Genomic DNA, 16,584 nt, shown 5'->3' on the forward strand with positions numbered 1-16,584 from the left:
AATATCATAACATTGCTGATCAAAGTCAATGTTGGTGCTTTCCTTCTCTTTGCCCTTATTATATAAAGTACAACTCAACTATCATGCCATTGCCATGCCAAAAAAAGTCTCACATGACCCAAACACACAATGCGGGCTGTCCTTCTGGTCCTCTCATTGGGCTTTATGTTGTTTTTCACTTTTCAATGCAGCTTTTGTCCCTGTGTAGCCATCACCAGTCAGTTTCTGATTTAGGGTTTGTCTTCTACTTAACTCGAGATCTGTGTAGGTAACAAGGACAAAAAACAGGAACAATAAAGCATTGTGTGACATCTCTCTGACTAAAGCATCTTGATACTAACACAAAAGATTTACACTGTCCACCAATACTCAGGGACATTTATAAAAACATGCAATTACTGCTTGAATTAATTTCCCACTCAAGGAATTGTTGGACAACATTTTGTGTAGATGAACAACTCTGATTTACTTCATGACCAATATAACATGTCCATACAACATGTTACATTATGTAAGTTCTACTTTAATTTTACACAAACTGATATGTACATCAATAACAAAATGACTGTCTCCACACTGACACAAATAGATCAATAAATATGAGAAACAATCCTACTCAGCATACTGTGACACTTGTATGAATTAACTGTTGGCTTTGCTCCAGTGGACCTACATAATTTACATGTAACAGTGAAAGAACGTTGCAGTTATGGGACACATAATTACAGCACGAGCCACAATAATTACATTGTACATTACTATTGTATTTTACAATCAAGATTACACATAAATCTTTGAAAGATTCATGTTCTACAAATTACTGTTTAATGTAGATTCATTTTCACTCGACTTACACTTTACAGCTACCAATAATGTAAGCATAAAGCATTTTATTAATAGATTTTGCTTATGCTATGAATATTACCCATGTAATATGCCACAGAGACAGATTAAAAGCTGGTAAAAAGGAAACATATGCAATTCTACGCTCAACAGCAGCAGCCAATAAAAAGAAAAACCTTTACATGGTCTCTGACTTTTTGGACCGTTTGGACAATGTACATATATCCATCTATCCATCCATCCATTATCTACACTGCTTATCCGTGAAAGGTTACAGGGGGCTTGAGCCTAAATGTACACACACACACACACACACACACACACACACACACATATATATATATATGAGTATATATATATATATATATATATATATATATATATATATACATATATATACACCACATTAATGTAACTCATTTGTTCAAAGTGCTTTTTCCCCATTGTACAAATTCCTGCTAATTCAAAATCACATTATACAATCATGTGTGCTGTATAGATGTGTCCAATTTCCATAGAGTTTTAAGATTCCCCTTTAGTAACAGGGGTAATAGGCTGTTTGGTTCCTGGCCGAACAGTAAAGGTCATACCATACTGATGTTTTGACGGTCCATTACTGAAAAGGAAGAAGACATTCAGGATTATGAGTGGATAGTGCAACCAAACACTGGGCTTATTGTCTTAAAGCTTGGGTGTGTCATATTTGAGCAGTGTATGTCTTACCTTGTGGGAACTTTCATTGACGACGTCTCTTGATATTTTTTGGTCACTTTACCCTCCAATTCCCGCATGTCCAGGGTTGCCGTTTTGTTGACCACAGGGTAAGTCTTGCTCTGTGGTGTGACTCTGGGGACAACAGGGACCTTATTGTCCTCATCAGACAAGGGAGTCCCCCAGTCATCAGAGCTGGACTCTGCCTCCTTCACAGGGGCCATTTTGTGGTCCATTTCCAACATTTTCTTTTGTAAGATGCTCAGGAGTGTGGCCTGACTTGGCGAAAGATTGGACGGTAGCTGAGCGGGGGCCACTTGGGACTTTGACTGGACCTGAGGCTTTGGTTTAACATCAGTGTTCGGTGGCGGGAGTTTTGGAGCTGCTGGGGGTTTTGGTTTTGGAAGAGGGGATAGAACTGGGGGAGGAAGAGGAGGGATAACAGTTGGGGTTGGAGTTGGGTTGGGGTTGGGGTTGGGGTTGGGGTTGGTGTTGGTGTTGGTGCTGGTGTTGGTATTGGTGTTGGTGTTGGTGTTGGTGCCTTTTTCACAGGAGGATCAGGTGGACAAATGGAAGGAGGGGGCTCCATAAACTCATCTAAATCATCAAACTCTGGAGGAGGAGGGAGTAATGGCATACTTATGTCCTCTTTATTATCCTCAGGCTGTGCAGATTGAGTCTTTGGGGGCTCTGCATTTTGTTTCTGCTCAACCAGATTGGTCGCACTTGAGGATGCAGCTGCTGTGAACCTACTGAGAGCTGGACTGGTAGATGGCAGCGGATCCCTGACCAGCACAGGACTGCTGGATTTTTCTGGAGTCTGAATTGTTTGCCTATGTTCCACAGGACTGACAGAATTCAGACTCTCCTGTATTCTCTCTTGAGATGTAAGAGAAGAGGATGAATTTGACCTTGGGATGACAACAAAGGAATTGGGACTGGAGTCACTTGGGTGAATGCTTGCGCTCGGCTGCTCGCTTTTCTTATCGTTCCTCTTGTCACTGTTTTCCCGCGACAGTGGGTGAGTCGATCTGTGTTTCTCTCTTTCCTTAGCCGCCATTAAAAGAGCCAGTGGAGAAGCTGCATGTCCACTGCTTTCATTATTCTTCAGGCTGCGTAGTTTACGATCTAATAATGGACTGAATTTATGACTTTGACTTGGAGATCCTTCAAGTTTGTCCTTGCTGGGTTCGGGATTCACTTGAGAACCGTTTACTTTCGGAAGCTGTAGAGACTTAAGAGGTGGTGTCTGGGGCGGTTTGGTTATTTCTGGTTGTACTGGAACTTTCCCTGTTTTAACCTCCTTGTTTGGCTGAGATGGGGGCGGTTGAGAGGGCTGGTTAATTTGTAAGCTCTCTTTCAGCTCCTGTTCATCTTTGGAAACAGGTTTAGAAGGTGTAGCCACTTTCGGAGCTTTCCCATCCATCTGGACAAGCACCGGGGCAGAGTTCACAGACCCAGAATCTTCCAGGACTAACATCTGCTTGGGTCTTGTGTCACGATTCTCATACCCGCTGAGAACTGTGGCTTTAGGAACATTGTAAAGCTTTGCTGTGCTTTGGGGATTAAAGGTGGAGAGTGTGGGTGTCTGCACAGGGGGAGGTGGGGCAGGAGTCTGTGGTGGGGAGTCAAGGCTGGACATAGAGGACAGTCTGATTGGCTTTGGAGGTGGTGTCTTAGAAGTCTTGTGTTGCTTTTCAGTGGGGGGCTGCGGAGGGGCAAATTTTGGACGCTCAGGAACATTGGCTGGTGGTGGACTGGAAATGGGTATGGATGATGCAGAGCTGGTAGAGCAAGTTGATGGAGGCTTTGGTGGAGCCATTGGTGGTGGTTTTAGGAAGGCTAGATCCTCCTCCTCCATGGATGGTGCCAGTGAAGTGGGTTTTGGAGCTGGCATGGAAGGATGCTGAAGGGTTGCCAGATCAAGACTATTTAGGTCACCCATGAAGTCTGGAGGAGGGATAAAAATCCCCGGAATGGGTGGAGGTGCCACAGAGGGAGGGGGCGGAGGTGCCATGGAGGGAGGAGGAGGAACAAATATTTCCCCTTCCACAAGGTCAGGGACAGATAGAACTGATCCGTTGGCCAACCTATCTCCACTGACTGTGAAAGAAGAGAGAGAATAACTGAGAAAAGTTCAGTACTGTTTTAAACATTTACATACAATAGATATATGTATGTCAATATGATAAAATATAAGCAAAGTTGAATTGCTTAAATGAGTTTAAAAGTCCAATAAACAGGATGAGAACCATACTTAAATTCAGAATTGCTCACATCTAAAATTCAATGAATGATATCCACTTCTTTCTATAAATAGAAACACTCCCATTCTAACACTCCCATTTTGTAAATATGCTGGCCAGCTGGTATGGCTGCTTGGACACATTCAGGAGAGTTATTGAGCAATTGCCTGGGCAAACATTTATCTGCTCTATATTTTCAACCCTTTACAGAGTCAATCTGATTACTTGTGATCTATAAACTGAGTCAGAGTAAAGGCTACTACAAATAATTCAGGTCCCTCAGAGTGTAAATAATGGATTTCTAGCCTTTGCCTTGTTAAGCTTAAAGTACATATCAGAGAGGGTTGAACGCTCACCTGAGCCATTGGCCTTTGGACCGTTGACAGGGGGGAGGAGGGGGACTTTGGGTGTTGGGACAGCAAACCCTTGAAAACTATCAGATGACTGTGAGGAAAAAAGAAAACACTCTTAGACTGTTTATATTTCTGAGACATATGAATCAAAGCATGGTTCATGAACATGGGTAAAGATTAAATAATGTTCTAGAGGTGCAGGAAAGGAATGTTTTTTTTTCCTGCAACTATTCACTCATGGAGTGAACAAACCAGTTCTAAGCTCGTGCAGCGCTCAATGTTCCTTGAAAAAAGACTAGCATGTCCAAACGTTGCCTCATCAAATCATTTTATTTGCTCTAAGCTCTTGGTAACTACAACTACAACTTAATACTCTGTACCAAAATGAGTGAATCTGTGATGTCTGTTTCTATGTAGTGCATATTTTAAGGCTTAACTTTAAGGTTTGTTGCAATGACACTGGAGGTGATAGGTTGCTAAGGAATCATTTTTGTTCACCACACTTGCACATACTTCACTCGTGAGAAGTACTTGGTGAATCAGAGGATACACCTATTATTCATCACTTTGTCTAGTGAAACTTGCTGGCTGTCACTTAGATACCTGTGTGTTTATGTGTGTTTCAGTGTGAGAGAGACAAAAAAAGGAGAGAGATGAAGAGATTTGCTGTGCTCTTCACAACCCAAACGCCACCAAAAATAAACACAGACTGTGTTGACATAATACAACTCCATGCAATTTGACAGGGTATTTGCCCTTCAAAAGGGCAGAAAATCATTCCAACAACACATGACTCGTTTTTTACTGCTGTAACTAGTGATGTAAATCCACTGCAGGCTCTTCGAATAATCTGTTAATGCAATAACAATGCAGCAAGCCCACACCAGTTTCACTTTAAAACTGTCTAATAAAACTAGTCAGATTAAAAAAAACAAAAAAAACATTCTTGTGCAAATTCAGCAAACAAGATAGAAGAAGTTTTTTTAACGTTCTCAGTTTCAGAAAGCTGCTATGTTAAAGGTAAAAATATTTAAAAATCAACTGGACGTGCCTGATAACACACCTAGAATGACACTACTCTCTCTTACTAGTCATAGGACGCTTTTTGTAACTTCATGGAAAAATATGAACACAGGCCAAGGGTGCGTCACTAAAGATGGCGTATGATCCAGTTTGATTTCATCTGTTTGTTTCCTGCGTTATGACTCACTTTCATCTGTCGCAGCAGTCTGAGCTGTCCTGCCCATGTGCTGCATGGGTGTGCCACATCCAACACATGCCAGAGACGCATTCACAGAACACTCCCAAAAACAGTGAGGTGTGTGAACCTGATCAGAGATGAGCTCTTTGTTTATATCTGCACCGTGATGATATAATGGAAAGCCTGACAGTCATGCGGACAGCTAATGTGGTGTAAAGATAAATCTTTCTGAAGCACTTCAAAATTTAAACATGTGTTAGCATGTGGACAATATGCTTGCGATACAAAGCGGTGGAGGAAGTATTGGTCTATTTTACTTAATTAAAAGTGCCAACACCACAATGTAAAAATACTCCATTACAATTAAAACATACATTCAAAATTCTAATTAAGTACAATAGTATTATCAACAAAAGGTACTTAAGGTGTTATTAGCTAAACTTCTTATTATGCTGCAGAATGCTCCCCTAGAGTGCTACACTGACTCTGACTAGATACTTATTTTTATATAAGGGGCAACAAGCCAAAGGGTTGGGAACCACTGGTTTAATCTTTAACACTGTACTTTATTGTATACATTTAACATATGTTTTGTATGTAAAATCTTAATCTGGAAAGTATCTAATAATTGTTGTGATCAGATAAATGAAAAAGAGAGAGAAGTGCGAAACTGTATCTCCCTCTAAAATGTAAAGGAATAGAAGTACCAGGTAAACTGCAGGTAACTCAGGATTGTACCTGAGTGCAGTACTTGAGTAAGGGTACTCAGTTACTCTCCACCACTGGTATTATGTTACTAATCACTGACAATGAGTATCATTGTGAGTTACACCATTCACTACAATACTGCATACATTTCCAAAAAACACATCAGTGTTATTGTTCCCACATGAGACTATATTATAGTTATTAGAGAGGAAAGTGAGGTAACAGTGTTTTTTTTGTTTTTTTTAGATTCATACATGTCATGGTCCAGTGCTTGTTTAAGCTGACCCAGATTCACTCTCACTCTGCCAAACAATAAACTGTCCATTATCAGATCATTTGCATCTGTGCAGATAAGCCATACCTACATTGCAGGTAATCAACAGGGTGGAGACTGTTCAGACACAAATCTTATGTTGCTTCACCATCAGAAACTGAGTGATGGATGTGAACATCTACAGTATATGTACCACATACAGTAGCTTTACTGAAATACTCACAGCGTGATGCTTGACGGTGGGTCTGGCCCGCACACTGGCAGTCCCTGACTCAGGGATTGCTGGTGAATCCAGCACCAACTCCACATTGTCTGAGGAAATAAAAAGCAGACCATTTTTATCCTCTGGTAGACGTCTTACAGTAAGGCAAGTTTCAACAATTTTAGCCATTAAGTTTCTGCTCAGAGCTCTGTGAATAATTTGGGCAGACACAGTAGCCCTTCTAAACTACACCGCTGTCCAACTGTCTATTGTTCCTCTTGGATTAGCACATTCTGATCATTGTGCAGGTAATGAGACATTAACGGCACCAATGTGGCCTCTTAGAAGTTGTCAGTCAAGCTGTTAATCTACAGCTTTTTATTTCATTGTTGTGTTGAAGTGAAAACTTAGCTTTACAAATCTGCAACTAACTTTAAATACTTAAAATAGTTATTTTATTTTTGAGGTAAATTCATTGTATATATTTTCATTCTGTTAAAAAGAAATGGCATCACATTAAAAATGGCCTAACAGACTTTGCTTTATGTTTTGATTTGACATAAACCAACAACCAAACTTCTCTCCATCCAACTTTGGATGTAGGAGTATAAACAAGTTGAAAAACCATTCTGCTAATCTACTGATAATATCAGAGGTCACTGGGGTTGGTTGGAGAAAATTAGTGGCACATTCCTTTACTGTTCATTCTGGTGTCAGCCATGTTGTTTGTCCAATAAGTGACTGATGAAAGACATTTGTCACTGAGAGGCTCTTAGTTTGCACGTCCTGTCAGCCCTCAACAGCTACACTTTCATCAGGGCTGAAGAAAGAGCAACCAAAGGGCTTGACACTGTAAACAAGGAAGGAAGGCTAAGTGTTCTCACAGTGTCCTCACGTTTTTTTTTTTTTCTTCATGTCAGTCAATCATGTTGTACCCATGATGCTCACTTTAGACGAAAGATATGATAGTGTCACTCCAAAAAAAACCAAACATTTTCAGTGTTCAGTGTGGTGTGGACGACTACAGAGAGAACTGGCCGTGGTGTAAAACCAGTCTAACCAAATTATTAGTTTCCCTATAGACAAATCTTCTCTCTCATGTTGCGGCTTTGCATAGCAATTGCTTTGGCTTCCTGCTCTTGCAATTCAAATAAAAGAAATGTGATGTAGAGCTGGGCAGTTTATCAGGAAGCTGATAACAACATGTGACAGTAGATTTCAGTTACTATTATAAAGTGATATAGCTTGTGTTAGACTTAAGTGATACAACTTTTGTTTTTAACTGTTAATGCTGAGTGAATGCATGGGCATCATTCACACTAGTAGTGAGTTCTTCTTAAAGTCCATTTACTATGTTTTTCTAGAGCTTTCAACCACATTCCATAGTTTTCCTCAAATGATGGAGTTTGTTCAGTTGTTATAGTGTGTATGCTGTTAAATTACACATCAGGATCATCCAGTACTCCATATTTTCTTCAGGATCTTTCACCAGTAAAAACTCTGGCTAATTCCAAAATCACCACAGGATATAATTCAGCTGTGTACCTGGGATTATAGCTCACTCAAATTCACATTAAGCACATTCAAACTGTCTGTAAACAGGCCATCAGTCAAACAAAAACTGAAAGCGGCTTTTTTAGTCATAACATATTATTGGATGGTCAGAGATATTCAGTTCCCTGATGGCTTGAGTTTCTAGAGATACCCTGTCTGCTGCACCTTAATCCCTTATTTCCTCAAAAGCATTGTTAAGGCAACACAAAACAAGACTAAGTGACGGACATTTGTTGAGGACAGGTCAGAATGAAGCCAAATATGTAAGGTCATCCAGATTTATGTAGAATTTAAACAATTCAAAACAGGTTTTTCGTGAATGAATCATATTCCCTTGGTGACACTGGTTCACCAGCATGTCACTGAAAGATTTCCTCTATGGGCCACTTATATCATCAGTTATGAAGTCTACATTCGTGGGAACAGGCTTCAACATTTTTGTCCATGTCAACACCAAGTACAAAGGTCGTGTTAGTCTTCAGTCAATCGTTAATTTAAATACTTATTCTCCATTATAGCCTAAGTACAGGCCCCGTAAGCAGCGTCTACTCACCCATGTCCTTGATTTTGATATTGGTGTCGAAAAGAGACTGGTTCTTTCGACCCAGAAAATTCAGCGTTCCCCTCTTCATGATTATTTGCTTAGTTTATATGTAGAAACGACTGTAAGGTTTCAGCGGGGCCTATTGAGGCATTTTGAACAGCGAGGTAAATCCGAGGTAAAGCGCAGGTGAGCTACTGTTTTTTCGCGACAGGTGCACCGTCGAGCTCCAGGTAAACCTGACTCCTGTGATTTGGTGCAATCTTTTTCGGGACAGGCAGAGAAAATGGAGCTAACCCCGCCCTTTCCTCCTTTCTCTGTGCCTCCCTGTTTTTACAGCCAACACTCCCAACAGGTGAGGCCTAGGCTCTCATTATTCTCAGCCACATTCCAGCACAACTCACCTTTGTGTATACTTGCGCACTGATTGGTCTTTAATTTGCTCGCATTCGTGATATTGGCTGCTCACTACACTTTCACTGCTCAGCTTTGATCGCTGTGAAAAGACTCTGTCATCATTGTCTGCTCTTCAGAACTATGTGGTCTACACACTTGGCAGGGATGAGTGTTAACAGCGGTTTCACTTGGAGAAATCATCAGGCCAATTTGCTTAATACCCATCATACACATGTCCGGGAAAAGCACAGTTTCATTTTACAGCATCTTGATAAAAAGCCAAATGGGCTTTTATTTAATGTGGGTCACCAGTGTTTTGGCTTTCAACGGGAAATAGGATGTTGATTGGGAAAGAGCTGCCTAGTGTGGTTTTATGGTCAGAAATGTGTCATAAAACAGTCATTGTGATCATAAATAAGTAAACATTACACTTTATTTTCACAACAACTTTCTAAATTTCCACTCTGATGTACTTATTCTTGAGTATTTCCATTTTATGCTACTACACTCACCCTCCAACTCATTTCAGAGGGAAAAGTATGTAAAGCAGTTCCACCTCAACCAGCCACAATATCACATCACTGCTTGCATGTTAATGCATCAATAACACAACACTGACAGGACATATTGTGTTATCTTTGATTTTGCTGATAATACATATGCTTACTTAAGCAAAGTTTTAATCAAGGTCTTTTACATGTAACTGAGTAATTTTTATGGTGTGGTATTGCCACCTTTTCATGCCTTAAATGATATAAATACAACTTCCATCAATGGGGGATTTACGGGGGACACACAAGATATCATGAAATACAACAGGACAAACAAAAGGACAAGAAAAAACAACAAGAAAAAAAGATAAATATACAGGTGTAAATGTATGTTGTTTTTTGTTTGTTTTTTTAATCAGGCACAGTCCTGGCTGCCCTGACAGTGTTAAAACAGTGACAGTATGATCCCTACTTTGTCCTGAGCCTGTACTGTGCATCTTTTTATTTAGTTAGAAAATATCAAAACATACAATGGGGGGGGGGGGGGGTGTAAAAGTAAAAGTAAAAGTAAAAGTAAAGGTATAAAAAGAATCACACTAAAATTAATAGGAGCCACTGTAATTTGATTAAGTTCTCTGCATTTAGTGTTTGTTCTCAACACAACAGTCACTGCATGCCATGCCTCTAGGTGTTTGTTCAGTTAGTTATTAATTAAGGTTGAAACATATTTTAAGGCCAGTGAAGCATGTGACGCAGGATGTGTAATCAGGATAAGATGATGGTGAAGAGCCTCAGCTAAAGAGGATCAAGAATCCTCTCAAGCTCGGGGTTAGCTGACTCCTGATTGCGACCCTACAACACTGTACATCCGAGCTAAATGAAGACCTTTGGTTCTTTGTGGCCTCAGAGCTGAGCAGGTTAACAGTGTGGTTGTTTACATCTGACACCCAGTATTTTACTAGAAAAAGTTGATACCAGTGCCTATAGTAAGTATCATAGCACAGTTCTCTAGTACTTTTACTTTACTTACTCCACTGCATTTCAGAGGGAAACATTGTACTTTTCATTCCACTCTGCTCTTATTTTATAGCTGCAGCTAGCAGTTACTTTGTACATTGAGACTTTAAAAACCTATGATTTACAGTACATTCATACATAGAGTAGTCAAGCCCTATCTTAACTAACATTAGCATTAAAGTGGCACATTAAGAATGATTGCAGGTGAAATATCCTTTAAAAAATGGTGATCTTCATGATATTGATTAAATAAAAATTGATAATACTTCTAATAAAAACAATTGATCTATTTCCTCGATCAAATTGATATTAAATAGAAAATGACAAAGTTTCATTCTGTAAATATTCTAATATTCTCTACTTTGTGTAACTGAGGAAGTTAATCTGAGTGGGAGCAGTTTTGGCCTCATGCTTCCAATTACATAATTGCAGTTTTAATATTCTCCCTGTCTAGAAAGCCAGTCAGTGCTTTTTCTTTTCCTCTTGGCCAGAATCACAGCGTTTCTGTCAAGTCTGTCTGTCGCACCTAAACCTCAGTTGTCCTGGAGACAAACCAGACCAGTCCATCCAGTTCCTCTGTCCTTTAATGGGAATTCATCATGCCGACTGATGTTAACTGAAATGTGAAGAATGTGCTGGCAACAGCTTTCAATGCTTTACCTGCCTTACAATGCTGAACATACAGCTCAGCACTACTTAGGGTTATCAAGAAACACACATTCATTCATTTTATTATTATTATTATTATTATTCAATTACAGTAATTATTTAGTTACTCATTGCCAGATTTGGTGAGGAGAAGTACACTGATGGCAGTTTTTTGAGTGGTGAAGAAAGTGTTGCTCTACAAATAAAGCCACTTTCCACAGTTGATCAATGTTTTATCATGTTTTATTGAAACATGTCAGTGCCCTGATTATGACTGTGCCAATACAGGCACCAGTATACAACATTTTCTCTGCTTCAACTTCTGTTTTCCTCCTCTATGCTCCCATGAGATTTTAACCACAAATCATACCAACTCTGTCCTGTACATAATACAGCTGACATCTACACACACTAAAGTAAAAGGAAATGGAGACTACAAAACCATAAATATTTTGCATTCCATTACAATGAGGTATGAATTGGTTGTAAATGGAAATGAAAGTACAGATGCTATCTGAACTGTATTTATTGCGTGGAAGAACGTGTACAGTTACTGAGCCAAACAGTGTATTTCAGGATTGCAGACCTGCATCTGAAAGAAGCTTTTATTTTCATCAGCAGAAAGTAGTTCCAGTGAAAAATCTTTATATATATGTTGCTCTGTGTTTCTTTGTTGCATGTTTCATTCAGTACCTTAAAATGTTACATAATGACTTATTTTACCAACATTAATATTAATTTTGAGTTGTTACTTTGCAACCTTATAAACTATTTCAATTGCTTCCATTTTATTAAATGTTTAGGGTGACTATGTAACATCTGTCATGGGGCTAGAGATGGAAAGCAGACCTTTGGCTAACACATGTTACGAAATAAAGCAAAAACTATTTACATATCTGGAGTCATTTTGGTGAACTGACTGTTTTCATGCCCTAACATCTTGTTATAATTAATTGTGTCACTCCATGAAATCAACTTTTTTCACTCTGGAGGCTTACTGTTGTTCTGGTCCAGTCCAGTGCAGCAGCAGCCCACTGAAGAGTGTCTGACAGCAGATGGAGAAGCTTTAAGAGGGTCTAAAGTAACCCATTGGCTGCCATTCCTCCAGAGAAACTAGGGTAAGCTGAGAGATCACGTAGGCCTACAATGAAAGCACTTAAGGAAAGAAGATTTATGAATATGGACAGATATTTTGAAACTGTCTCAAGAAGCTGCGATTCTATATTTAAAAATAAAAAGATGCCTGAATATATAAAAGAAAATAATAATGCTGCATTTGCTGACTTTCTTCTTTGTGTACCTGTATGTACCTCTGTGTTTACTCTTCTTTATCCCTTCAATGTCACTGACCCCCTTTGCTGCTGAGGTTGAGTTAACAGAGCAGCTACAGGTTCACAGTATTGATTTAAGGCCACTGATCCCAACTTCAAGAATCCATAGCTCTCTGAGTTGCAGAAAACCCCAGCTGTGGCTCATGTTTCACCTGTGAGACACTGACAGCACATTACCATTAAAGACCACAATCCTGTAGCGAAAAACAACTTATTTTTTTAATCTTATGTAAAGCACTTGTTTTGAAAAGGGGCAGTTAATTAATTAATAAAGGTATTAATAATAACATCTGACAATAAAGCAGGTGAATATCTTAATATCAACAGTTTATAATTTAATAGAAAGCCACATTCTATGGGTGGCAATGCTGGTCTGTCAGTCCACTGCTTTGGTCCACACTGAAATATCTCAGCTATTGGATGAATTGCTATGATATATTGTGAAGACAATCACGGTCTCTATAAGATAAATCCCACTGATTTATAAACATACTATATATACAAAACAGACAGAACAAAACAAAGCATAAAAGAAAGAGGTGAGGGGGAGAAATACTGAAACACATTAGTGAGCTGCATAAGTTCAGTCCTGTCCAGTAGGGTCTCTCTTAACCAAAGGTGCTAAGTGCTAAGGAGAGACAACTCTTTCACAAGCTTATCAGAAGGGTTTCTCATAAAAGTTAGTTGGAAAACTTAACTTATTAGTTTTTGGTCAGCTGGTGTCATTCTGCACACAGATTTATTTCTGCTCTTAGGTCTCTTTAATTAGTTAAGTCTCTGCTGGCAAGCAAAGTGGATTATAACTTCAGAGCCTCTCACACAGACGCACATAGAGCTGATTGGCTAATACACACACGCTGAATCCCGCTGCTTGCAAATACTTTTCAGGCTGCATATGTGCCATGCCTGGAGGCTTGGTGGATGCAGTATATCCTGGCTATGATTTTCACAGGATTTTTTACACATATATTTTGAAAAACAGACATGGGAAACTGCAACGACTCAACTGTGGAGGAACTACAAGCTTGCGAGAGTCATCAGTGGTACAGAAAATTCATGACCGAGTGCCCATCTGGACTTCTCACCTTCTACGAGTTCAAGAAGTTCTTCGGTCTGAGGAATCTGTCAGAGACATCAAATGCCTACGTTAGGACTATGTTCACAACGTTTGATATGAACGACGTAAGATCATTTGTAATCATTGAAGAAGGGCAATATGTTTATTCTAATGATACTGTATCATTAAAGATGAAGTGTGTTCCTCATCAGTTGCTTTTCACCAATGCTGAACAGCAATGACTAAACCTTTTATACAAAAAGACAAAAGGTTTGGTTCAAAGGAAACTGATTTATATGCTGCTAGATAGCCTATAAAAATGCTACTAATATGAATAATCAAAATCATACTCAAAGCAAACTACTGTGTAAGCAAAGACATTTGCTCATGTTCAGCTCAATCTCTCTTTTTTTTTTTTTTTTTTGCTTGTGCTTTCATCTATCATCTGAGGAAAGTTCTTCATGTTATTTCCACCAGTAGAAATCTGTTTGAGAGGAACTTAGCCTATTAGAGAGGGGGGGGTTTATCCCACTGACACTACTTACCCCCACTGACCTACTACCATAAACAAAACAGCCTCTTTCTGCATACATGCGAAGCAGGAACAGGTGTATGCTCATTTATTGGGATTAAGTTTCAAACATAAATGTGTTTATTTCAGTAGCTGACTGTATTTTAGATCATTTTTGTAGGTGTAGATCAACATAACAAATGACGGTAAAGTATTTAGAAAATGTGTGTGCAACAGGTGTTAATTACATTACACTGTGTGTGGCAATATTATACCTTGAATGCTATGCTGATTTACTGATGACAATGTTCACTGAGTCCCTTTCTTTTGTAGGATGGTTTCATTGATTTCATGGAATATGTGGCCGCATTGAGCCTGGTGTTAAAGGGAGGAGTGCAGCAGAAGCTCCGCTGGTACTTTAAACTGTACGATATAGATGGGAGTGGCTGCATCGACCGTGACGAGCTGCTTCTGATAATCAAGGTACGCATGAGCCTTCATGTTGTGTTAAAGCTTGACCGGCAGCTTAGTGGCCTGAGGAAAATATTCCAAGGACTGTCCTGAAACAACCTGCTAAGACTACTCAGGTCTGAATGAAACACAAGGCACAGAGATGAAGCAGTGGGAATCCCACCTTAGGCTTAGAGGAGCGTGGGCAGCGCAGAGGAAAATAGACACTTAGGTGACATCTACTGGTTGAAAAACGAGCAACACATCAGTATCAGTTTTTAACAAGCTCTACTTTCTTTTCTGTGTCCTGTTTAGTCCATTCGTGCAATCAATGGAATTCCTCAGGAGATGTCAGCAGAGGACTTTGCCAACATGGTGTTTGACAAGATTGACATCAATGGAGATGGTAAGTCCCCTGAACTATCAGTGGCTGAATCACAGTTTGTGATATCAACATACAGACGGCAGAAAAATCATCTTCATGTGTGATTTTCAAACCAGAACATGTTTGACACTAGAGTTTTCTCACTGATGGAAAATCACTGTTGTTGCAGAATAACATATCCATAGCTATGGATAGCTATGGATCTGTTATGTCAACCTTAGCAAGCTTAGCTTCACCAAATATGCCTCTCTACTACCAGTAGGATATTGAAGGATTTGAGTTCAGTGTGTATTTTTGTCCATATTCCAGGTGAGCTGTCTTATGAAGAGTTCATGGAGGGCGTACAGAATGATGAAACGCTCCTGAAGACCCTAACAGAGAGTTTGGACCTCACACACATTGTCCAAAAAATTCAAGGAGAGTTGAAGGCCAACATGTAGTATTTCCAAATTTACAGACCCTGAAATACACATTTTTATGTGACCGTGCCACAGCTGAATGAGTGAAGATATGGGTTCAGGATAATCCACAAATCATCATCAGGATAAATGGATACGGACCAGTCTCTGGATTATTGTCAAAGTCTGGCACCAACTGAACTGTTTTTGGATTTTCCAGAGACCATCAATGACTTTCCATCTATCTCAGATATTAAAGTTCCATTCTATGACCTGACACAACCTTTAAAATCAAAGTTTCTAATGCTTTCAGCATGCACCTAATACACATATTTATAAGCTATTACTGTAACAATAATTCACAGTGAAAAAGATTACAGTCTATGCTTCTTTATAATACAAGGTCAGCTTCAGGTTCTGATAAAAACAAAAAGAAGCGCAGTATTTTTCTTATGAGGACAGGTTAATGTCACATTTTGTGCATCAGTGTGCATCCTCTATTGGAGCCCAGCTGATATGAAACCTGCATGATTTCTGTCCAATGTCAAGTGCTATTATTGCCATGAGCTTGATAGCCATTGCATGATGTTTGAAATTAAAAACATACTGAACTTTGTAAGTTTAGGATAAATCTACTATCAGTAGCATTCTGAGGTCCCTCGCTTTATTGTAGTGTTTTATACATGGTAGACTCCCCTGATATCTACCTTTATCTGAGCCACTACAGAAATGTAGTTACTTTTGTAAAGCCTTCACAGCAAAGCTGTTTTATACTTTGAATGAGTTAGATGTGATGCACTGCCTACACTGAGGTAGAGTCACTGAACAGTAACTGTAATACGAATTTTAAAATAAAAGATAACAGTACCTTTATCAACATTTCCTCAAATTTTCTTGCTTTAACCTGCTTCTAGTCTGACTCCAACTTCGTCAGAATCACACTGAACACATGGTTATTTGTCCTATTTAATTGCCTCGAAAATGTCTTGATGGGAGTGTTCTTTGTTTTCATTTGCAATGAAAAGCAAAACCTGTGCTACAAATGACCCCTGGTGTAGCAGAATCAATGCACTATGGGTGCTGTACACTCAATTTCATCCATGGCTCTTAACTAACCTGGTCTGACAAAGGCAGAGAGACTGGGAACATTTACAAAGAAGACATAAAATCTCCAACAACGTTGTTACAGTTGTTGGTATTTTTGTTGCTCATGTAGCACTGTGCATCTGTGATTCATGACGCTTTAGGCTTATGACTTCTTGTAACC

At 39.3% G+C, this 16,584-nt stretch overlaps 2 protein-coding genes across 2 annotated transcripts; one reads left to right on the forward strand and one right to left on the reverse strand.

Annotated features, from left to right (window-relative positions):
• Positions 1 to 743: 743 nt before the first annotated feature.
• LOC108886457 (uncharacterized protein C6orf132 homolog) lies at positions 744 to 8,961 on the reverse strand. The gene is given in 6 exon segments (XM_018681334.2): positions 744 to 1,459; positions 1,567 to 2,036; positions 2,039 to 3,657; positions 4,157 to 4,244; positions 6,560 to 6,648; positions 8,646 to 8,961. Coding segments are annotated over 6 exon segments (2,439 nt in total). The 5' UTR covers positions 8,725 to 8,961; the 3' UTR covers positions 744 to 1,365.
• Positions 8,962 to 13,500: 4,539 nt separating this feature from the next.
• Positions 13,501 to 16,260, forward strand: si:ch211-103a14.5 (guanylyl cyclase-activating protein 1). The gene is made up of 4 exons (XM_018681471.2): positions 13,501 to 13,698; positions 14,418 to 14,567; positions 14,850 to 14,940; positions 15,229 to 16,260. The coding sequence occupies exons 1-4, from the start codon at positions 13,501 to 13,503 to the stop codon at positions 15,357 to 15,359; spliced, it is 570 nt and encodes a 189-aa protein (XP_018536987.1). The 3' UTR covers positions 15,360 to 16,260.
• The last annotated feature ends 324 nt before the right edge of the window (positions 16,261 to 16,584 follow it).

Source organism: Lates calcarifer, linkage group LG12 (genome assembly GCF_001640805.2).
Source record: "Lates calcarifer isolate ASB-BC8 linkage group LG12, TLL_Latcal_v3, whole genome shotgun sequence".
In the NCBI taxonomy this organism is placed as follows: domain Eukaryota; kingdom Metazoa; phylum Chordata; class Actinopteri; family Centropomidae; genus Lates; species Lates calcarifer.